At 50.6% G+C, this 23047-nt stretch overlaps 1 protein-coding gene across 5 annotated transcripts; it reads left to right on the top strand.

Moving 5' to 3' along the window:
- Positions 1-644: 644 nt before the first annotated feature.
- On the top strand, positions 645-22232 carry Kcnip2 (potassium voltage-gated channel interacting protein 2). 5 transcript variants are annotated; one of them, XM_021649971.2, is made up of 10 exons: positions 647-1018; positions 17511-17606; positions 18366-18419; positions 18907-19031; positions 19370-19439; positions 19601-19671; positions 19797-19904; positions 20058-20162; positions 20292-20354; positions 20824-22232. In XM_021649971.2, exons 1-10 carry the CDS (start codon positions 946-948, stop codon positions 20869-20871), a joined length of 813 nt encoding a protein of 270 aa, XP_021505646.1. In that variant the 5' UTR covers positions 647-945; the 3' UTR covers positions 20872-22232. The 5 variants fall into 5 exon arrangements, with proteins under 5 accessions (XP_060246547.1, XP_021505663.1, XP_021505646.1 ...); XM_060390564.1 differs by lacking the exon at positions 18366-18419 and having other exon boundaries at positions 645-1018; XM_021649988.2 differs by lacking the exons at positions 17511-17606; positions 18366-18419 and having other exon boundaries at positions 645-1018.
- The last annotated feature ends 815 nt before the right edge of the window (positions 22233-23047 follow it).

The following is a 23047-nucleotide window of genomic DNA, read 5'->3' as shown; positions in this document are numbered from 1 at the left end:
ACAAAGTCTAGCAGGTGGCAAAAGAGAAAGGGGCAGAAAAGTTGAAAGAAAAAAAGGAAGGCAGGAGAAATGAAGACTTGAGAAACTGAGCAGGTTCACTTTTTTACCTTTCCTGTTGGCAGGGGGTGTGGGTGTGTACGGAGGGGGGTGTTGTCATCAGATCCGGGAAGAGAGCATTTAGAAAGTGAGGCCCCTCCTGGAACTTGAGAGAGACAAATGTACCCAGTGCTACCCGTGAGCCTGTGATCTGAGTCCGGGTTGGCTCCGATTCCCATCCCGCTAGAGGAGAGTGCTTGCTGGTCGGGAACACGCAACACGGGGCAGGGGGAACAACCATGAAAATGAGGTTGCCGTGAAGACCAGAGGGGAAAAGGGACATACCCCAGGCTCTGGGCCTGCTTGGCAGGACTGACCGACTGTGGGGGGAAGGGGTGCCTGAGAACTGGCGGCGGGGTTTCTTCACAGCGGGGCTTTTTCTGGCCCCTCTTCCCGAAGCCCCGCAGTTTAGTAGGTGGCGCAGCTGAAGAGCTGTTTTCCCTTCCGACACTTTCCAGTTCACCCCTTCACCGGGTGCCTCCTCCGAGCTGCAGAGGGTGGGAGGCGGGGGTAGGGGGAACCAATCCCGGCAGCGCCTAAGGGGGGAGGCGGCGGTGACAGCCGCGGGGAGGGGGCGGAGGGGAGGCGGCTGGGCTCCGGCTTAGCGCTCAGCTCCACTCTGCCTTCCGCTCCGCTCTCACTTGCTGCCCAAGCCTCCTGCTCCTGCCCCAGGACCCCGAGGTGGGCCCTAAAACCCAAGCGTCCCCAGACCAAAGCTCTGCCAGCCCCTACTCCCGCCCCCGAGCCCTTGCCGGTCACTGCACCTCCAGGGGGCGCCGTGTGAGCGCCCCATCCCGGCTACCCGGCGCCCCCTCCCACGGCCCGGGCGGGAGCGGGGCGCCGGGGGCCATGCGGGGCCAAGGCCGAAAGGAGAGTTTGTCCGAATCCCGAGATCTGGACGGCTCATACGACCAGCTTACTGGTGAGTCGGTGGCTCAGGGGACCTGGGAGGGTGGGCGGACTTCATCCCCCTAGGCCCTTCCACCTCTCCGACCCTGGCTTGGCCCCCACGCACACTCTACCCCATCCCCAGGCACCTTCCGGGCCGGTCTGGGCAGCAAGACCCCAGCATTCCAAGCTTTGAGTCCCTTGGGGAGGGGGGAGGGGAGGGAGAACAGGTGAAGCAGGTGTGGAGAGGCAGCAGGTGTAGGCGTGTGTGACACAGGACTAGGAGTGTGTCTGGAGTGGGAGGTGTTACGTGTGTAAGAGCACCTGTCGTCCTGTGTGTCTGTGTATGTATGTGTGCGCCTCCTACAGCCAGTTGCCATGTGCCTCGAGCTTTGGTGACAGCCAGGGTGAGTGTGATTGCATGAGGCAGTGCAATTTTATGGACTTGCCAGGTGTTTGTGTGTGGTTGTGTAGGACCCTGGGTGCACTGGTGAAGTTGTTTTGACCGTGTGTCTGTTGAATGTTCTACTGTGTGCCTTGAATGTTTCTGTATGAAGTGGCATGCAACTACCAGCGCATGAGGACATCACTTTATGTTGGTTCGTCCCTTTATCAGACTTCTGGGATGAGCATCCTTTTGTGTTTGTGGTTGTGGGGCTGTGGGTCATTTTAGCATTTGGTGCTGGTGTCTCTCATGCATGCTGCCTGTAGTGGGGTCTCTGTGGGTGTTGATGCTCTTCTGCCCTCTTTGCCTCTCTGTCTTCCTGGTGTTGGTGAGGATCTTTTGTGTCCCCATCAGCTCCCTCCATTCTCTGCACATAGCTCAAGGACCCGGATAGGGACCCCACCACCCAAACAGCCTGGCTTGCAGAAGCATGCTGTGGTTCCAGCCCCTGACCCCTGGGGAGAGCCTTTCATCAGTGCTGGGTTGCTGCCTACCAGGAGAATTACTCAGATCACCCTCAGCAAGCAAAGCTCCTTTAATCACCAACAACCCTTTTAGAACTTCACCCAAACCTCATTCTCTTGCTTTCCTTCAGAGCCAGAGATAGAAGTTACTGCACGCCCCTCCCCCAGTCACTTCACTGCCCGATTTGCACGGGGGAGGGGGGTCTGTGAGGCCAAGTCCATCTCTGTATTGGTAGAGTCCTAAGTTTGGTAGGTGGACTTGTGTTTGTGTAAGTGACCCTGCCACCTTTGTGTACATGTGTATGTATGTGTTCCTGTATGTCTCATTGTGCAATCTGCCCAAGAGCTCCAACCAAGAGGAGGGAGGCCGTCCCTCTCCTAAGATGAAACAAAGCTGCACAATTGTGGAAGTTGGTAATCCTTGCCTTCCTTAGTGGAGTCAGGTTAGACCAGGGAAACAGGAGGGGGCCAGGGTCTTGGGCTTTGAGAATAACTCTGTACTCCTGACCGACTTTGGGAAGGCCCCAGTTGCAATGTCAAGACCCCTAGAAGGAAGAGTGTTCACCCATGTAGAATCCGGAGGCCCTACTACCCGGTCTACTCTGCACCCACTACAGCTTAGGCTCTTGGAAGGTAGTTGGGGTCGAGGGTCCCCCATCAGCATGCTGTTGGTTTGCTTTCTGCCGTGATCCTCCCCTCAGTGAATGATCTCTTCCTTGCTGGGCTACTTCACTTATTTATGTTAATTTATTGGGAGATAGTGTTTTGCTACATAGTCCTGGCCTTGAACACGTAGAAAAAGGACTTGCAGGACCTCTTGGTAAAGAGAAAGTTATCTTGTAACTGGAGGGGGCGGTTTGGAGCCAGAGGGGAGTCGTTGTCCGCGGTGCTGAAGTGTGCTCCAGCCCTCCGCTTCCCTATGCCGGTGGGATTTAGGTTGGGAGAAGAGGCTGTATTTCTGTCATCTTAAATCATAACGCTGGCAGCAAAGTAGTCTTAAAAGTTATGGTCCAGAGCATCTTGTATATAACCCGACCGTGCCAGTCTTGCCCCAAGCTCAAAAGAGTTGAGAAAGAGTGTCTTAGCAGGGATAGGGTAAGATGTGCCCTCCCCCTCCCAATTCTTCACTCTTACCCACCCAGTGGGGGCCGCTTGCTACTCAGCGGGGAAAGGCTGCGCTCAGCAGCGACCCCATCTGAAAAGAGGCAGAGAAGGAACAGTACAAGCTGAGTGGAGTTGGGTTCTGAATGGCCATGCCCCAGGGCCTGGGTCCAGGATCTGCAGTCTTGTTTCTTTGGTGATTAAAGTATCGTTCCTGGGTGTGCAGCGCCCCCGTGTGGCTAAAGTGCCCTGCGTACAAAGCTAATTCCTTGTGGGCGCTGTTGCCAACGGGATCGAGCGGTCAAGGTGTGGAGTTTGAGGGTAATTGTCTCCTGTTAAATGTATGCTCACTCCCCTGCCCCTCCCTCACACAGTGGAAGAAATTGGATTTTACGTCTTCTATGGCATTTCCCGGGATTTTGAAGTGTTAGTTGGTGCTGGAAGGATTTGCATAGGGTTTTAGTGTCATCAATAAATTCTAGAAAGGGGCCTGAACAGAGACTTAGTGATGAGGGGGCTTCTGATGGTCTAGCGTTTTTAGAAAGAAGACTCAAAAGACTACACCAGACGTAGTTTTAAAAGGGATCCGGAGCCAGGAGGCACACAGCCTCGCTGCCTCTTCACCAAGATAATACATTGTCCTTTTTCCTCCCTCCTGCTTTCTCTTCCATTGGCCCAGGAAGTGTGGAGAGTTGCCATGACAACTGTGTCCTCTCACCCCTCAGCGTCCCTGTGCTAATACGGGAGGTGGGGGTGGGAAGACAGCCAGAAGAGGGGTTGAAATGGAGCAATAAAAGGTAAATAAGGTCTGCCTGGTGTAGTGGTTTACATCTGTAATCCCAGCAGTTGGGACGATGAGACAGGAGGATTGCCACGAGTTCGAGGCCACCTTGAATCATGTTGCAAGTGCCAGACAAGACCCGATCTGAAATGAGAAATAAGCCATTCATCATCCAGTCCTCCAGCTTTTCCCAAAACTCCTGTGAACCTCTTTTCCTTAACAGAAATCCAGAAGACATTTGGAGAGAAAGCTGTGAGGAGAGAACGCCTGCCCCCTGCCACACCCCCACCTCCGAGAGCTTTGGGGGTGGGTGCAGAGGTCACGGTGCTCCTGTGAGGTCAGCAACCTGCAGATGGGAGGCTCGGGGTCTGAGGCTCCCCGCCTGCCAGCCTTGCCCTCTCGCACCACCCACTCTAGTGGGGGCGGCACCGCCCTCAGTCAGGGACCTTGGGGGCGGAGCTTGGACACACTGCTCTCAGCCGAGCCATGAACCGCTGCCCCCGCAGGTGCCGGAGCCCGTTGGGGCAGGCAGCGCGATCCCTCTACCAGTTGGTGACTGGGTCGCTGTCGCCAGGTATGAGGAAGGGAAGGGAGGGGTAGGACCCCTCTAAAACTGAGTGGCTCGGGAGTGGAGCCTTACAGAGATGGAGAGAAGGGCTTCTCACAGAGATCGGGAAGGAGCAAGGGCTCGCACGTAATCAGGGCAAGAGGGCAAGATCTCTGACATAGAGCAGGGGTAAGGATCCCTCCCGAAGCATCAGGCTAAGATAAAGCTTTGGGCATCATGGCTCACATTGGAAAGGGTAGGGCTGCTCACTCAAGGGTGAAGAGCCTCACGAAATGGGCAGGGCGAGGGGATGGAAGGAAGAAGCTTGGTGCTGAGCTGGGGAGAAGTAACAGCCCCTGCATTGCATTACTTGGCGTTGGAGGGGGGCGTACAATGACCTATCAGTGTCAAAAAGGGGGGGGGGGGAGGGAAAAAAATGAAGCTAGAAGAAGCTGAGCTTGCTAGTGAGTTCACGCCCGAACAGACAGATGGAACTGTGTGACGCAGATTGTCACTCCTTTGTCTCTGGAAGCCCGTGTAATGGGATTGTGCATCCTTACCAAGCTGTGTCACCAAGGTTCTGCATCCTGGGACATCACTAGGATGGCCAGGGTTATGTGCTTTGGAGTTTGGTTTGAGAACCCTGAGTCAGTACACTTCAACTTTCATGAAGCTGTACCTTGGCAGGCATGAAGTTTGTGGGGTTTATGGTGTGAATTGTGGATTTTATGTGGTGTTACTGGGGTTTGCGCATACCTCCACTTAGGTGTTCTTAGGGCTACCTGGGCCCACAGAATCTGGAATTCTCTCCTGATCTGAAACAACTGAACCCATGGCATTCTGGGACCTGTAGTTTTCTGCCTCATTACATGAGGTTCCACTTGAACCCCTGGAGTATAGTCAGGGCCTGGGGCTACTTTTCGAAATTTGCTGTCAGGAGGGGCCATGTGAGAACCATGCTTACAAGTCTCTTGGGGAACATGCATCCCCTCAAGCCCCCTGCTTGGGCTTGTCTCCAATGACAGATGGCTGGAGCCAGGCAGGGCCAGCTCTCAATCACTGTAGGCATGACTTCCAGGACCCAAAATAGCCCCACCGCCTAGGGAGATCATTAATCACCTGATGCAGCTCGGGGGCTGTGGTATCTTTTCGATGAGCTGGAGAGGGAATGGTCTGGGGGCTGAGAGAAGGGCTTTGGGGTCTTTGCTGACAGAAGGAGTGACAGCGGTGAGCAGATGGCATAGGGTGTGGGTTCCTCCACAAGGCAGTATTTTTCCAGACTTGAACTGGAAAGCAAATGGCTAAATGGTAGCAGTATCTCTGTGGTGAGATTTGAGATGTCGGGGAGGGACCGGGCAATGCCCTAAAGGCTTAGTCTTAAGTTCTCACTTTGCCTAAAGTGATTCCATTAAGATCTCACTCTGGAGCTGGCTATAGGGCTCAGTAAAAGAGTGTTAACCTCAAATCTGCAAGGCCCTCAGTTCAATCCCCAGTAGCAAAGCAAACAAACATCTTTATAGCCAGTGTGGCTGTACATACCTGTGATCTTAGCACTCAAGGCTAAAAGACTGCTGTGAGTTTAAAACCATTTTAGGCCCCATATTAAGTATCAAGGCTACATAGAAAGACCCTGTCTTGAAGCCAGGTATAGTGGCATACACCTTTAATCCCAGCACTTGGGGGGAGGCAAAGCCAGGCAGATCTCTGAGGCCAACCTGATCTACAGAGTGAGTTCCAGGACTCACTTTTTTTTTTTTTTAACAGCCAGGGCTATTAAACAGAGAAACCCTGTCTCAAAACACTAAAAAGAAAAAAGAAAGACCCTCTCTTTCAAAAGAAAAAAAAATCTGGGTGTTATGGCAGAGGACTTAGTTTGAGGCTGACCTGAAGTTCATGATGAACACTCAGCTAGTTCAGGCTACAGATAGAGTGAGAGCCCATCTAGAAAGAAGAAAGAAAGAGAGAAAGAGAGAGAGAGGAAGGAGAAAGAAAGAAAGAAAGAAAGAAAGAAAGAAAGAAAGAAAGAAAGAAAGCCGGGCAAGGTGGCACACACCTACACCTGTAATCCCAGCACTCAGGGAAGCAGGTCTCTGTGAGGTTGTTTGGTTTTGTTTTGGTTTTTGGAGACAAGGTTTCTCTGTGTAGCACTGGCTGTCCTGGACCTCACTCTGGAGAGCAGGCTGGCCTCGAACTCAGAGATGCTCCTGCCTCTGCCTCCCAAGTGCTCAGATTAAAGGTGTGTGTCACCACTGCCTGGTTTGATCTCTGTAAATTCTAAGCCCTTATTTATATAGCAAATTTCAGGCCAGTCAAGGCTATAGTAAGACTCTGTCTGGAAAATAAAATAATAAAGTAAAAACCAAACAAAAATGTCTCATTGGGCTCTAAGAGAAAGGCAGATTCTGGAGAAGAGTACCTTCTCTCACTCCCTACAGACCCTTCTACCAGAAGCCTGGTTGATTTAGAGCCAGGAGTTAGTGTGAGGCTAGATCAGGGTCTCTGAGGAAGGAAGAAGGAAGTCACATGGACAGAACAGTTGGATGCAGGGTTGTCAGTCTGTCCATCTCTCCAACAGCAGGAAGCAGGAGGCAAAAAAAAAAAAAAAAAAAAAAAAAAGATGGCGTCTCTTTCAATCCAGATATTCTGCTTCGTATTCATAGACTCTAGCCCTTTTAAATTTTGTCACCCTTAGATCTCCCAACATGACCTATCTTCTTGACATTCCTGAGACCATTGGAGCTGGCTGAGAGAGCTGGCAAATGGCAGGCTGTAGCCAAAGTCCTGCGTTGTGCTTACCAAACGCTAATCTTTTTGTTAAGGTGAGCTGTTGATATTTGAGCCAGCATTTTTTTTTTAAGATGGATTCTCACTATGTAGCCATGGCTGGGTAGCCTGGAAATGTCTATGTGGTACAAGCTGGCCTCAAACTCCAAGATCTGCCTTTGAGTGCTGGTATTACAGGCAGGTGTGCTCAGCTTAAAGTTGGACACACTGGCACTTGTAATGTCAGCACCTAGGAGGTGGAGGCAGAGAACCTGGGCTACCTTGAGCTACATAGCAAGACCCTGCACTACGCATATAGCTTTAAAAACAACAAACAAATATCCCAAAGGCTAAGAATGTTGTTCAGTGGTAGAACTATTTTTTTTTTAAATATGTATGTCTGTATATAATGTTTGTGCAGAGGCACACAGAGGCCAGAAGAGGGCACCAAGTCTCCTGGAGCTAGAGTTCCAGGAGGTGGTGAACTGTTGGCTGTGAGGTCCTCTGGAAGAGCAGTATGTGTTAGCTGTTGAGTTTCTCTCCAGCTGCTCAGGAGTAAAAACTATTGTCTAGCATGTACAAGGCCCTGGGCTTTGCTCCTCAGTACCACAAAATCAGCTTAGATTTCCCCTGACCTCCCAGTTAGAAAGTTTTTGGTATATACATTGGTCGGCCTTCCTAGAACAGTTTTTCACATAGTGGTCGTATAACAGAACAATTTTAGATGAGCTTTTCTGTGAGGGCTCTCTCCCCACCCAATGAAAGTTAGGTTTGAGTTTTGGATCTCCTTCACCTTGTTCCACAGGTGCCAAGCTTGTGCTCAATTTGTATGAGTTCTTCTCTTCTTCTTTCTTCTTCTCTTGTTGTTGTTGTTGTTGCTCTTCTTCTTCTTCTTCTTCTTCTTCTTCTTCTTCTTCTTCTTCTTCTTCTTCTTCTTCTTCTTCTTCTTCTTCTTCTTCTTCCTTTTCTTCTTTTTGTGGTTTTCCTTCTGTGGCCCAGGCTGGCCTGGAACTTGAGAAGTCCTCCTGCCTCCCTCTTTCAAATGCTGGGAATCACGGGTGTGTGCCACAATGCTTGCTTAGTCCAGTGGGGTTTTCTGTTGTTATAGTTTTGGTTTTTTGTTGTTTGCTTCTTTAACATCTTTACCATTCAGGCACTTAGAATCTAGTTGAGGACACAGCGAGATCTAGTTGGGTCTCCAAGTTAGCTCTTCTTAGTTGACTCCCTTGAGCATGTCACCCTGAACCTTCTTGACTTCATCAGCAAAAGCTGCACAGCACTGTTTGCTGTAGCCTCTGATGCCATGATAAGCCATCAGAATAGTAATATTGCACAGTTTGGTGGAGTCCACATGGAATCTTAGCACTTTTGAAGTAGAGGCAGGAAGATCAAGGTCGTTCTCAGGTACTTAAGTTTGGGGCCAGGCTAAGGAGCTAGAGAAATGGCTCAGCAGTTAAGAACCATTGTTCTTGCAGAGGACCTGGATTTGGTACCCAGCATCCCCAGTTTCTCCAGTTCCAGGGTGATCTGACCCTTCTGCAAACCTCCACAGGTACCAAGCATGTATGTGGTGCACATATATACAATCAGGCAAAACACATAACATAAAAAAAATAAATCTAAAAGGGGGAAAGATCCTGTCTGAAAAAAAAAAGTAAAAAAATAATCATAGTAACTAATCTGAAAACCTATTGTGAACTAATGAGTGCTGTGGAACTATGGGAGGAATGTTAACAGTGGGTGATGCTTATTCAGCAATGAATAAATTCTCCAATGTTGTTTCATGTTTTAGTTCATCTGTTGCCACTAAAAACTTTGTAAGGTGAAAAGCTGAAGCATATGTTAAGAACTCATCAAGGTGCCAACTGGTGGTGGCACACGCCTGTAATCCCAGCTCTCAGCAGGCAGAGGCAGATGGATCTCTGAGTTTGAGGCCAGCCTGGTCTACAGGAGTGAGTTCTTGGACAGCCAGGGCTACACAGAGAAACTCTTGTCTTGAAAAAAAAAAAAACACATAGAAAACAAACAAACAAAAAACACTTTCATCAGTGGCTCAGCCAGTAAAGGCAGTTGCCTCCGAGCCTCATGACTTTGGTTCCATCCCTGGGACTCTGGGACAGAGAAAACTGATTCCTGCAGGTTTTCTTCTGAGGCATACATGTATGCTGTTACAGTATCCCAACCTCCTGTTTTGTTCTGTTTTTGAGGCATGGTTTCTCTGTATAGTCCTAGCTGTCCTGAAGCTTACTCTGTAGATCTGAAACTCTGAAACTCAGAGGTCTGCCTGCCTTTGCCTCGTGAGTGTTCAGACTAAAGTACTGCATTACTATGCCCAGTAATGCAGTAAATAATTCTTTTTTTAATGGTTTTTAAAAAGGTGTGTGTGCAGAATTCATCCAGTTAAGTTGCAAATTGTGATTTGAACCCAAGGAGTATGGCCCCTCAGCCCCTGGTCCCACCTCTGTATTCTTCTGTTTCTGCCATTAAGATTATGGAGTAAGGTGTTGTGTTTTGTGGATTCAGTGGGGGGGGGGGGGGCTCTCATGTAGCCCAAATTGGCCTTAAATGCCCTGTGTAGCCAAGGCTGTCCTTGAATGCCTAATCGTCCTGCAGCCACTTCCCAGGGATTACAGGAATGTGCTACCAGTTCAAGGAATTGGACGGCTGGCGGGTGGTCAGCTGAGGGCTGAAGGCTCTGAAGGGAAGAGAATCAAGCTGCCTGGAAAGGGTGGGTGAGACCACTGGGATAGTGAAAAGGGAAGGCTCCACAGGCTTAGAGGGTCACAGAGTCTGTGGCAGATAGGACCATCTGTGGGACCGTGAAACAGCGAAATTGGCTGAAACAAAGGGCTCTCTTGATAACGGTGAAAGGGCTTTGCGCGCCAGGGGTGGAGTGTAGTCCCGGGATATTTACTGTTTTCATCTGTGAAACAATAACTTCTAAGGTATGAGAAACTTCAGCCAAATTACGAATTGACTCTCTTCCTGCCACTGCCACAGGGGAGATGGGCAACAGAGCACTGAGGCAGGCACAGCTCCTTCTCCCCGGCCTTACCCAGGGGTAAGATGGGGTATGAAGTAGACACTGACGCCCAGTGGTAGCTTTGTAGAATGGTAGTTGAACCTTCAACTGACGCAAAGGGCCTGGCTCCCGCCCAACTGAGACCAACCCTGAAGCTGCTGAGTTGGAGCCTTACGAGGGCCACGCCCACGAAAGTGGGAGCTTTCGAAGAAGGGAGCCACAGAGGATCGGCTCGGAGTCGGAGTGGGTTGAGTCGGAGGCACTGACGATGGAGATACACGTGTGCTTCTCCTGGCTCGCGCTTAGGGAATGCCTTCAGAGATTTATAGAGAAAGCTCTGTTTGATAGCATCAGTAAGCGGTAATGCATCATCTAGTAAAAGTGAGGCTCAGTAATTGCAATGCCATGGTAACGGTGTTAACTCCGAGGGCCCTGGTCTTGTGGTTTACAGGCTCTGAAGCCTCCCAGCCCCCACTCACTGCCCCACACCAGAAAGGGAGAGACCTCAGAAATGCTTCGATGGGTTGAGGGATGATGCCTTGGGAAGTCCACATTTCCCTCGCGTCCTCGACTTCTCCCTCAGGAGGGATCAGGCTTCGGCATATCCAGGACAAAGTTCTGGCCTGAAGAAGGGGGAAAACACAGCCCTCCCCACTTCTCCTCAGAAGCTTTGGGTGTCTGAGTCCCAGAGGCAGCCTCAGTAAGTTCCTGCAGGGTCATGAAGGGACCAGTGGCCTTTTTCCTGCTTCCGTGGTCAGACCTAATCCTCTCTCCCCTGGGCCTCAGTTTCGCTGCCTGTGGCCTGTGGGAAGAAAGTGCTTCCCGCCTCACGGTCTCCATGACAACCGCGATCGATGCTGATAGTGTCCTTCTGACAGGAGAGGTCACTTGTCTTCCCCTTATGCTCTCACTCAATTCTGTATCAATATATTAATAAACCCAGAGACCTATCTTCCAATCATGCGGCACATCTGTGCCTATCCAACTTGGGATCCCGGCCCAGACGCCTCCTAAAACACACACTTCACCGCACACACTCAGAAATCCCCACACATATTGACACATGTATTTCATAGACACCCGTGCCCGTCATACTTCCAAACACACCTTTGTGACATGTGCATTATCACTCGTAAACAGACACACCTAAAAGAGGACACACACACTCGCATAGTGGCAAACCCAGGAATAGACACACAGTAAAACACCCGGAACCCAGAATGTATTCTTACCCATCTATTGCATATCCAGCGCGGCTCATAGCTTCCAACACACACATCCTACCCTGCTTCTGAACACAGCTCCTCTCACTGTCCCCTCCCCGTGTCACCGCCTCCTTCTAAGCCAGTCTCCCTCACACCAAAAGATCTGAGGAGGAAGTACTAACCCAAAGGCTGAGGTGGCCCCAAGAAGAGGAAAAGGCGGAGGCTGTGGCTGTGAGGTGTGGGGCAGAGGCGGGGAGAGAGGGGAGGAGGAGACCCAGGGCGGGAGACTGCAGGGCGTCTTACTCAGCCTTACCCAGGCGGGGGAGTCTGAGGGGGAAGTGGTGTGGGGCAGTGTGTCGTGTCTGAGCATCAGTAGATGGGGGCCATGCCCCAGGACTGCCATGACCCTGGCAGGGCTGGAGATGGTGGCTGTTCTCGTGGTCCTGGTTCTTTTTGTCAAGGTTCTGGAACAGTTTGGCCTCTTTGAGCCTGTCTCCTTGGAAGGTAACCCAGGTAGCTGGGCATATCTGAGTTGCTGACTGTTTGGGTACTGGGCTGCGCTATCTTCATGCCCGGGGGCAGGGGTGAGCAGGTGAGTGAGGGGCATCTAGGAGAAGTGACAAGTGTATCCTGGGAACAGGATTTATGGGAGGTAATAAGGGTGTCTCTACGGAGTTGGTCTGAGGGAGGAGAGGGTGGCTTCTGGGAGGCGGTGAAGCGTGCTGTGTGAAAGGGCAGGGGAGGGGTATGGAGAGGAAGTGAGGACCTGGGGCAAAGCTGCCTGGGTACACAGCGCCTATAGTAAAGAAGGAAACCTGAGAAAACACCGAGTTAAGTCCCTTTGGGAGCCAGAGTCCCTAAAGATGTTTGACTGCAGGTCTGGGTGCCCACAGGTAGATTTTTCTGGGGTGTGTGAGACATGGGGTGTCACTGTGTTCACATATAAGAGAAGACAAAGTGTGTAAGCTTGTGTGTGTGACAGAGAGGTGACTGCGCATGTTGACAAGAGCTGTGGCGGTGTGTGGCTCAGCCTCTTTGGGTATTAGGTTGGATGTATAACTGCACCCAGTGTTCCCAGAGGATATATAGGACCAGGCTGGGGCATAAGGTAGGAGTGGATTCAGGGGCTCAAGAGTGGGAATGCTGTGACCAAGACATCTGTGGCTCTGCCCAGAGATTAAGAGTGGATCAGATCATGGCCTGGGTGGCTAAAGCCTGTCACCACCCAAACTCCTTGAAGTAAGGGAATGATGGTCTCCAGGGCTTCCGTATGTTCTGTCTCACGACAGAGTTAGGAGACTATTGTTGGCGATGCACAGGGGAACACGTATGTCTCCCTGCCCAGAGTTCTTCACTGCAAGAATCTTGTTATTGTGACACACCATCACAAGAGCCATGACAGACAAGGGAAAGAGGTGAGGAGGATGCAGGATAGACACCAGGGAGAACTGGAAAGGTTAAGGAAGACAGAGAGAAGAAGGTCTAGGGATTGCCTGTTCTGGCTGGAGCTCAGTGAGAGCACTCACCATCCTCTCACTGCAGTTATCGAGGTAGAGACAAGGAATCAGACAAACTAACTGAAGATGCTGGGCTGAGCTGCTCATCACAGATGAGGCCATTTGCCTCTAACTCACCGTCTCTTTTTGACTGGTGGTGATCGGGGTCGTCTGGAAAAGCCCAGCATCACAGAAGATACAAGCAACTTCTTCCACCTCAAGAGGAGACACTGGGAAGAGGGCACCTGGAAGGTGGGGAGAACATTAGAGCCACCCACCACCTGGGTGACTAACAGCACCCTCCGAGGCCCTGGGTATAATCCAGCTTCAGGAAACCAGAGTCCAGGCTAATGGAGGCCTGGGCCAAGGGCCAGGCCATGATCGATCCCTGCCTGGCCTGTTGCCTCCCCCCCTCCTTTTAGTAGCTCCTGGGGTGAGATGGAATGGGTTGGAGGAGAGAAGACTGTAACCTTATACGGTCACCCTCTTGGAGCCAGGGCTGCTCCTGTGGGGAGAACCTGGCTTGGGAGGGCGGTGTGGCATGGAAGGCTATGACAGAAGAGCAGTGAAACTAAAGGAAGTCGGGCCCCGCTAGGAATGAAGTCAACCCTACTCAGCGGACCAGGCCCGGTGGGGCCGGCCCTGTTACCTGTAGGTGAGTGTGGCTCTGAGCCACATGGAATAGTGTCCCTGAGGTTCAGGTACAGTGAAGGACACACGTAGAGGGCACAATCAATGGGCTAGCCTTGGGGCAATGCCCTTATAGGCATGCACCATCACACCCATCTCATCGAGATGTGCTACTGTGTGAAAGTCGGTATTTCACCTTCGAAGAGTAAAGGTGTAAAATGTAGTAAAAGGCTCAGTGCCAGCTTTCGGCTTAGATGAGTTAGCTAACAGGAACAAGGAGTCTGATTCCTCTGAAGGAAGACTGAGGGTGCTATGGAGTGAGGGATTTCAAGAGAGAAAAGTGGATGTGCCCAGGACAAATTAAGCCTTTGTGGCTGAAGTACAGTTGTAGGTGCCAAGTATGTGGAGACTTTTCTCATTGCTGTGGCAAAATACCTGACAAAAGGCCTCATTTGGGCTCGGTGTTTGTGTAGTCCACCACAGTGGGGAAGGCGTGGTGGTGAGTTCTCCTTAGCTGTGGCAGCAGGAGCTTGAAGCACTTGGTCACATTTTATTTATAAAATGAATGAATGAATGAATGAAAAGAGAAGTAGATGTTGATGCTCGGCTCAGTTTCCCCTTCCTAACTTCCTTCAGTCTGGGTTCCTAGCCCCCGTGATGTGACTGCCCACGTTCACAGTGGGAATTCCCTCCTAAGTTAAACCAGTCCAGAAACACCCTCAGAGACAGTTGCTGTTCTTTTGCTGGGACAAGAGAGCATGTGAGGAGAGAGCACTTAAATGGGGGCTTGCTTACTGCTTTAGAGAGTTAATCCAGGACCATCTTGGTGGGAAGCAGACAAACCTGGCACTGGAGCAGTAGCTGAGAGCTCTTCATGCTGATCCACAGGCATCAGGCAGAGAGAGAGAGAACAACTAGGCCTGGTGTGGCCCACCCCCAGAGACACCTCTCCTCCACCAAGGCCACGCCTCCTAATCCTTCCTAAACATGGTCATCACAAGGCTATCCTTTGTCATCAACTCCAAACTCAAATACATCACATTGAACTGTGACATTCCATCCTTGGTCTTGAAACACTTGTGGTTATTTCATAATGCAAAATGTGTTTAGTTCATCTGTATGAGCCCCTCCCCCCAATTTTTTTCCAAGATAGAATTTCTCTGTGTAGCCTTGGCTGCCCTGGATTCACTCTGTAGACCAAGCTGGCCTCAAACTCACAGAGATCCACCTGCCTCTGCCTCCCTGAGTGCTGGGATTACAGCCTCCCATTTTTTTTTTCAGAGTGTGTGCATACACACACCATGATGTGAAGGTCAGAGGTCACCCTTCAGGAATCCGTTATCAGCTTCTATTGCGTGAGGGTTTCCCTGATTTCTGCTGCTGCGGTGCTGTGTACTCCAGGCTAGCAGACCTGTGAGCTGCGGGGTGATCATCCTGTCTCTGCCTTCCGTCTCACCGTAGGAGCACTGAGATTACAACAGCGTGCCACCACATCCCACTTTCTTCCTGGCCAGGAGACTGAACTCAGCTCATCAGGCTTGCATGGCTAATACTTTTACCCAATGGGCCTTTTCCTTAGCCCAAGATTTCCTATAATTTTTTTTATTTTATTATTATTATTATTGTTATTATTATTGTCATTATTATTTTGGTTTTTTGAGACAGGGTTTCTCTGTGTAACCCTGGGCGTCCTGGAACTCAGAGATCCACGTGTCTCTCCCTCCCAAGTGCTGGGATTAAAGGAGTGTGCCATGACCGCCTGTCAACTTCCTAAAATCTTAACAGTTCCAAATTTGTTCAAAATCTCATAGTCTCTTTTGAGACTCAAAGCAATCTCTTAACTGTGAGCCCCAGTAAAATAGAAGTCATGTGATTCCAATACACAATGGTACAGAGCATCCAGTGTCATTTTAAAAGAGGAATAAGGATCTGGGCAATGGTGGCACATGCCTTTAATCAAAGCACTCCAAAGGCAGGCAGATCTCTGTGAGTTCAAGGCCAGCCTGGTCTACAAAGTGAGTCTAAGACAGCCAGGGCTCCACAGAAAACCCTGTCTCAAATAAAACAAAACAAACAACAACAACAAAAGAGGAATAAGGGCAGGGCAATGAAAAGTTGAACCAAAGCAAGACTCAAACCCAGCATAGCAAACAGCAAGTTCTGCAGAGTCATGTTTGGTATAGTCCACAGTGAGGAAGGCATGGTTGACTGTATGGTCCACAGTAGGGAAGGCATGGTTGACTGTATGGTCCAGTAGGGAAGGCATGGTTGACTGTATGGTCCACAGTGAGGAAGGCATGGTTGACTGTATGGTCCACAGTGAAGAAGGCATGGTTGACTGTATGGTCCACCACAGTGAGGAAGGCATGGTTGACTGTATGGTCCACAGTGAAGAAGGCATGGTTGACTGTATGGTCCACAGTGAGGAAGGCATGGTTGACTGTATGGTCCACAGTAGGGAAGGCATGGTTGACTGTATGGTCTACAGTGCAGGTCTTGGTCACATCATCTGGGTACCAATAAGTCGTGGGTATTTCCTTCTCACTGTTACTTGTAGCACACATAGTATCTCCTGTGGGCGTACTCTACTCAGTGCCCACAAGTTTTCCATAGCCCTGGCATCTCCGATGCAGCTTAGGCTTCACCTTCACAGGTTCATGTAATGTCCTCTCAAGGGCAAGTACTCTTTCACTGAGCTCTATCTTGAGTCCCACTGTCTGCATTTCTATTGGCATTCTTGTCTTCCACAGTCTCACCAAAATGACCCAGTGAGCTTTACTTAGAGCGTTTTAGGTCTTCTCTATCCCATGGCTTCAAACTCTGTTTCTCTAATAAACCAGTTCTAAAAGCCTACAAATCAGTCAGGTTTATGACAGCAACAACCCCACTCCTGGTACCAGTTTTCTATATCAGTTACTTCTCAGCTGTGATAAAATAACTGGCAAAGGAAACGTAAGGGTTTCTTTTGGGAGCTTGTAGGTCTGTTCATTATGTCAGGAAAGAGAGAAATTACTGGCACTCAGCCCATCTTCTCTTTTACCCACTTTTTATTCAGTCTGGAACCTACCCATGGGGTGGTGCCACTCACATTCAGGGTGGGCTTTTCCTCTTCATTTAAACATCCAGAGGTGTGTCTCTACATGGCTCTTTTGGTTGTTTTTATTTGTTGTTTGTTTTTTCAAGACAGGGTTTCTCTGTGGAGCCCTAGCTATCTTGGAACTCACTCTGTAGACCAGGATGGCCTTGAACTCACAGAGATCCACCTGCTTCTGCCTCCTGAGTGCTAGGATCAAAGGTATGCACCACCAGTGCCTGGCTTTCTAGATAGTTCTAAATCCAGTCAAGTTAACAATAGATACTAACCTTCACAGAGGTGTAGGTCATAATGTCATGGATATGTCATAAAAGCTTTGGTATATGTCTTAGATCCTAAATACATAGTGTCAGGATGTCTGAGGACCCTTGTGTGTTTTATGTGATTTGATTATGCTGTGCATGAGATGGTCTCTATGGGTCTCCAGATGTGTAATCATGTTTTACTTTGGTCATATTTGTGGATATTAGGGTATTAGGTAAACGCTTTTGTTTATATATGTGTTTGCAACATGCATGTTTAGGCCATCAAGTGTTACTGTCATTTCTTTGTCACTTGTCATTTTAAATTGTTACTATACAACATGTCTCTGTGTGGGTGAGTGTGAGTATATGTGTGTGTGTGCATGTGTGTGCATGTGAAAGAGGAAGAGAGAGAGACAGAGAGAGAGAGAGACAGTCCCTTAGATATTACCCTGAGGAATGGGGTTAGCAGCAGACACTGAGGCTGCCTTGCTCTTGCCAGCCATTTTTCATTGTTCAGCGTGACCAAGCCTGGCCCCATTTGACTTTCCATGCCTATCAGACCCAGTAGGCAATCTGGCCCCAGCTGTCCTGCCCATCTTCATAGCCCCATTCATTTCCTATTCCTACCCCAGCCAGTGTTGATTCGTGATTGGTGGGGAAGCAGACAGGAAAACAGAACGAAGGAGGCTCGGTAGGAGTTAATGTGCCTTCCTGGGGTCTTCTCTCTTCCCAGGCCACCCTCCAGGGCCCACTAAAAAGGCCCTGAAGCAGCGTTTCCTCAAGCTGCTGCCGTGCTGCGGGCCCCAGGCCCTGCCCTCAGTCAGTGAAAGCAAGTGACTCTCCTATGCTTCTGGGGGTGGGGGCGTGTGTGTGTGTGTGTGTGTGTGTGTGAAGCATGATGGGACTTAGGGTAGTGGCTGGGTCTGGGTGTGAGGGGTGTGACTACAAACTGGGATGCATGGCCAGATCATGTGTGCCTGTGGGCTTCCTTGTTCTGCAAAATGGTGGACCAGGCCTAAAGCCTGATCAGTGTGACTGTGATGGGGTGGCTTAGCTGCTGAGGTAGGTCTGCAACTCTGTGGCCTCCCTACTCTTTTAGACCTTGGAATGTATGTCACCTGCACCCAACAGGGTGACAGGTGTAGAGATGGAACCTGCCTTCCCAGATGTCAGGACACTGAGATGTTTCTTTCCCAGCCTGATCCTCAGCTGAGTGGCCACCAGTTGAGTGACCTCCTTTTGTCCATAGGCTCCATTTCTCCAGCTGAGCCTGGCCCACCTTCTAAAAGCATACTGAATTTTTGTAAGCCATAAAAAGCCAGTCTGTAGCTATTTGAGCACCTGAGATTGCTTCGCTCTGATGGTACCACCCCAGAGAGTTAATTTGCGAAAAAGAAGGGGTTTGTTTGTGAAGAGTCCATTTCATCATGGATGTCTGTGCTCACTGTGTGTGTGCCTGTGTTGTGGGCCTGGGGTTGGTGTGTTGAGGCACTCAAGTCTGTGAATTACCTGTGAGCGTGGGGTCAGGGAGTGTCTGCAGTTGGCCTGGTCTTCTGCCGCCTTCTCGGTGACAATTCGCTCCCTTCAGCATTAGCTGCCCCAGCCTCCCTCCGCCCCCACAGACCCCGTCCGCTGGACCCAGGTGACTCACTGTCCTGGTTGGGGCGGGATGGGGGTACTTGCCTGGGGTGGGACTGAGGGTGGAGTCAGGATTGGGGTCTGAATGAAGGTTGGCTGGAGCTGGGCGGGGCATGGCTCGGGCATGGCTGGGATGGGCGGGGCTTGATCTGGATGGGTTGGGGGTTGGCTGTGGGCTCTCCCAGGCTGGGGGGAGTTGGTCAATAAAGGCTCCGACCCTCAGGCGTGCCTGGGCTCTACTCCATCCCCTTACCCAGAAGACACAGCAAGAGTCTGTCCCCCACCAGGGCCAGTGCTGAGTCCAGACCTCTGGCCCTGGAGCTAGGCATAACCTTTTTTCCCTCCGTGTTCTCAGCTGAGTTTGGCAAGCTGTCCTCCTGTGTAGAAGGTGGGGCGGGGAGGAGGGGGATGGGTTGGTTACTTTGAAGATTACACAAGTGATCTCAGGGGCCTGACCTGAGGCCAAGCTATCCACCTACCACTCCCCGCAGACAGCGTGGAGGATGAGTTTGAACTATCCACCGTGTGCCACCGGCCTGAGGGTCTGGAGCAGCTCCAGGAACAAACCAAGTTCACACGCAAAGAATTGCAGGTCCTGTACCGAGGCTTTAAGAACGTGAGTGGAGGCTGTAGCCAACTTGGCAAGGGCTGAATCCGAGAGGCCTGACTGACCTGGCGGAAGTATGGCCTGAGGAGGGAGATGGGCCCGCGGGACCCGGCTTCTAGCCTGAGGTTCAGGGCTCTGGGGGTGGCAAGCTGGGCGTGTGATGGTTTAGTTCGTGTTTATTTGTACGGGGGGTGAGGGTGGGGGGTGGAGAAGAAGTCTGCCTGCCAGAACTCTGGGGTAAGTTCCACAGAGGCAAGATGGTTTTTCCTCTTTCTGGGAGTCTCTGGGTGGTGAATGGAAAGGAAGTGGGGTTTGTACCTCTGCTCAGTCTGGTTGTCCCCACCCAGGAATGCCCCAGCGGAATTGTCAATGAGGAGAACTTCAAGCAGATTTATTCTCAGTTCTTTCCCCAAGGAGGTGAGTAGACAGACACCCAAGGGGTGACAGCTGTCCGTCCCTAGGCTGAGGTGGGAAGAGGGTTCTGGTGGTCTGGGAGTGCAGAGAAAATGGGGGTGGGAAAGCTGTGAAGAAGTGAGTAGTCTGCCTGAAGATGAAGTTCACGTCCCCCTCATCCACAGACTCCAGCACTTACGCCACTTTTCTCTTCAATGCCTTTGACACAAACCACGATGGCTCTGTCAGTTTTGAGGTGAGCTAGGAGAGACGGGTCCAGCAGGCCTGTTTCCTGTGGCTCTGGGGTGGGTGCATGGGCTCAGGATTTCCATGCCAAACCCAGAGAATGTGTTGGCAAAGTTTCTTCCACCTCCTCTCCAGGACTTTGTGGCTGGTTTGTCAGTGATTCTTCGGGGGACCGTAGATGATAGGCTGAACTGGGCCTTCAATTTATATGACCTTAACAAGGATGGCTGTATCACAAAGGAGGTGCAGGGCCACTGGAGGGCACAGGGGACGGTGTGTGGGGTGCCGGGCGGGGATGGTGCAGAGGGATCTGGGGTAAGGTCTGTCCTTGGCCCTGGAGCCCTAAGTTTGAAAGCTGGAGGCTCTTAGGAGAAACCCTCTCATTTGGCTTGGCAGGAGATGCTTGACATCATGAAATCCATCTATGACATGATGGGCAAGTACACATACCCTGCGCTGCGGGAGGAGGCCCCGAGGGAACACGTGGAGAGCTTCTTCCAGGTGCCTGGGTCTGGGTCGGCTGGGGCCCTGGAGTGGAGGGGAGACCAAGGCCCAACAGGGTGCTCAGCTAAGGATCTCTCTCCCATCACCTCCCCACCTGGTTCTCCCTGCCTGACCACCTTCTTGCAGAAGATGGACAGAAACAAGGATGGTGTGGTGACCATTGAGGAATTTATTGAGTCCTGTCAACAGGTATGGCCCCACTCGCCACATTTCCCTGGCCTGAACACTAGACCTAAGTCACCCCCACCCCCAATCCTGTTCTTTCATGACCAGGGGAGAGTAAGCCCCTCCCCTCACATTCCCCCTAGGAACCTTCCTTCTTTTTTTTTTTTTTAAAAAAAAATTGTTTATTTTTATTTTATGTGCATTGGTGTTTAACTGCATTATGTCTGTGAGAGGGTGTTGGATCCCTTGGAACAGGAATTACAGACAGTTGTGAGCTGCCATGTGGGTGCTGGGAATTGAACCCAGGTCTTCTGAAAGAGCAGCCAGTGCTGCTAACCACTGAGCCATCTCTCCAGCTCAGTACCCTCCTTCTTAACCTCTGAATGTCCCCATCTTTGATTAAATGTCTTTCTCTGTGTCTCTGACAAGCTTTTTTCTTTCCCTCTCTCTTTCTCTTTCTCTCTCTTCCTGCTTTCTCACGCCATGACCACAGGACGAGAACATCATGAGGTCCATGCAACTCTTTGATAATGTCATCTAGTCCCCCAGGGAGAGGGGTTAGTGCGTCCTGGGGGTGACCATGCTTTAGTCCTAGTCCAGGTGAACCTAACCCCTCTCTCCTCAGGTCTGTCCTCATCCTGCCTATACCCTGGAAGCTATAGAGATTCAAGGCCCTGGGGCTTCAGTGGTCCAGATCCCTGGAGCTAAATGGCAAGAGTAGGCAGAATATATCTGGGGTGAGGAGGGTTCCCAGCTCCCGGCAGCTCTCACCCCCTTCTCGCCTGATACCCAGTGCTGAGGACACCCCTGCTACAGGACTGAGTGGTTCTCCACCCCCCAACCCCACTTTAGAAATGACATTAGACAGAATGTCCTCCTGCTATGGTGCTTTCCCCATCCCTTATCTCACAGTTTCCCTCTAAGACCCCCATCTCAGAGAACATGCTATGTCCATGTCATAGCACGGCTGGCTCTTCAGCCAGTCTTTGAGGGCCCTGGGAAGGGGGAGGAACACGACAGGAAAGCAGAAAAATCTTGGCCCTCTGAGCCAGTGGTTAGGTCCTAGGAATTGGCTAAAGTGGGAAACCGAAAGCCTGGGCAGATTATGAGTCCAGGTGGGGCTGTCATTGCCAGGTTCCATGGGTCTGCTGTCCCGGGCCAGCAGAATATGAGCTTCCAGACTTTCCAGAAGGCCTTATGTCCTTAGCAATGTCCCAGAAACTTACCATGCACTTCTCAGTTGTCTTAGGAGAGACTGGGATCCAGATGTCTGTTTCATTCTGAGTCCTCTCCCTCCTCCTCGCTTGTATGGCTGGGGGAGGATGAGTGGGAGGTTTCCTGGATGATGCCTGTCAAAGTCCCATGCTACCCTCTGGCCTCTCACCTTCTGATGGCTGTGACTTCAGTTTCTGTTCTCCATGACCTCTGAATGTAAAGGTTGTGGAGTGAGTCAGGGATTTTCCCCCAACTTGAGTCTTACCACTCGTCCTAGTGGCTGCCTTAGGGGAATGGGAGGGGGAAGAAGGCCACTACATCTGAACCCAGTGTGGGGGCATTCATTAGAATCTTTGCCCAGCTCCCCATAATGCCCTAGGATTCCCTAGGGTCCCCTCTCCCTCTGTTTAGTCTACTCAGAGATGCCCCTGAGCTCACCTAGAGGGCAGGGACCATAGGATCCAGGTCCAACCTTACTGTCAGCACCCTGAGATGCTGCTGTCCCCCTCTTACTATACCTGCTTGTCTCGTTCAGCTCGCCTTCCCAGTCAGCTAGGGTCTGAGGGGAAGGCCCCACAGAGCCCCCATCCCGTCAGACATTGTTGACTGCTTTGCATTTTGGGCTCTTCTATATATTTTGTAAAATAAAAAAGACACCAGATCCAATAAAGCACACGGCTATGCACAGCCTGCTGTCTCGGCTTCTCTGTCCCCCCGCCCTACAAACACCCCTTGATCCGACGGCGTGCCTATAGCCCTTTAAACCACCAGGAGGGTGCTTGGCACACGACCAAGACTCAGGCTGGAAATCCATCTGACCCTAGTCCCTACATGTCCCTCACGCCTCTCTTGACCTGAGAGGACACAGCAGAGATGGGATGTCGTCCGAAGACTGTGTGTGCCAAGCAAGCTGTCTTTTTTTTTTTTTTTTTTCATTTTTGCCATAAATTTATTTTATTCCAGGTCTGGAAAATAGAAAATTTACCACTCCAATTCAACATGAATGTGAATTTGGAGAACCGAAGCAAATTCATACATATGAATATATATGCAAATAAATGTATATAATGCATATGTACATCTACATATTTCCAGATGTTAGCTTCACTGATGTTTAAACCTTTTGTTCTTGTGTTCTCTCTCTCCTTTTGCAAAAATGTCTCCTAGCCAAAGGTGACCTTCAACTCTTCCTGTTTGTACCTCCCAAATGTTGGGATGACTGGCATGTGCCGCCACATGGGACCAAGGTCCTACCTCATGTGAGCTGCCAGAGCTTCCTCACTCCTGCTTTGCTGAATGTCTCTACAAATCATCAGATGCATTTCTGTGCTTTCACCCATGTCTCACTCATTGGTAATGTTGACTGGATTGCTTCCATCCCTGTTTTGGTACTGGTAAGACTGGCCAAACTACCAGGGAAAGGCTTGAAGCTGCGGTCTCTGTGTCAGCCATTGCCTGTTTTTGTTTGTTCGTTTTCGAGTCAGGGTCTCTCTGTGCAGGCT

This window comes from Meriones unguiculatus, chromosome 1 (assembly GCF_030254825.1).
Source record: "Meriones unguiculatus strain TT.TT164.6M chromosome 1, Bangor_MerUng_6.1, whole genome shotgun sequence".
Classification (NCBI taxonomy): Eukaryota; Metazoa; Chordata; class Mammalia; order Rodentia; family Muridae; genus Meriones; species Meriones unguiculatus.
The sequence above is the reverse complement of the archived record's forward strand: the minus strand, read 5'-3'. Positions and strand labels throughout refer to the sequence as shown.

Excerpts from the sequence above, each read along its gene's own strand:
- Kcnip2 (XM_021649971.2), top strand. The coding sequence starts at position 946 with ATGCGGGGCCAAGGCCGAAAGGAGAGTTTGTCCGAATCCCGAGATCTG. Across the intron at positions 19,905-20,057 it reads ATGGCTGTATCACAAAGGAG|GAGATGCTTGACATCATGAA; the intron begins GTGCAGGGCCAC and ends TTGGCTTGGCAG. Across the intron at positions 20,163-20,291 it reads ACGTGGAGAGCTTCTTCCAG|AAGATGGACAGAAACAAGGA; the intron begins GTGCCTGGGTCT and ends ACCTTCTTGCAG.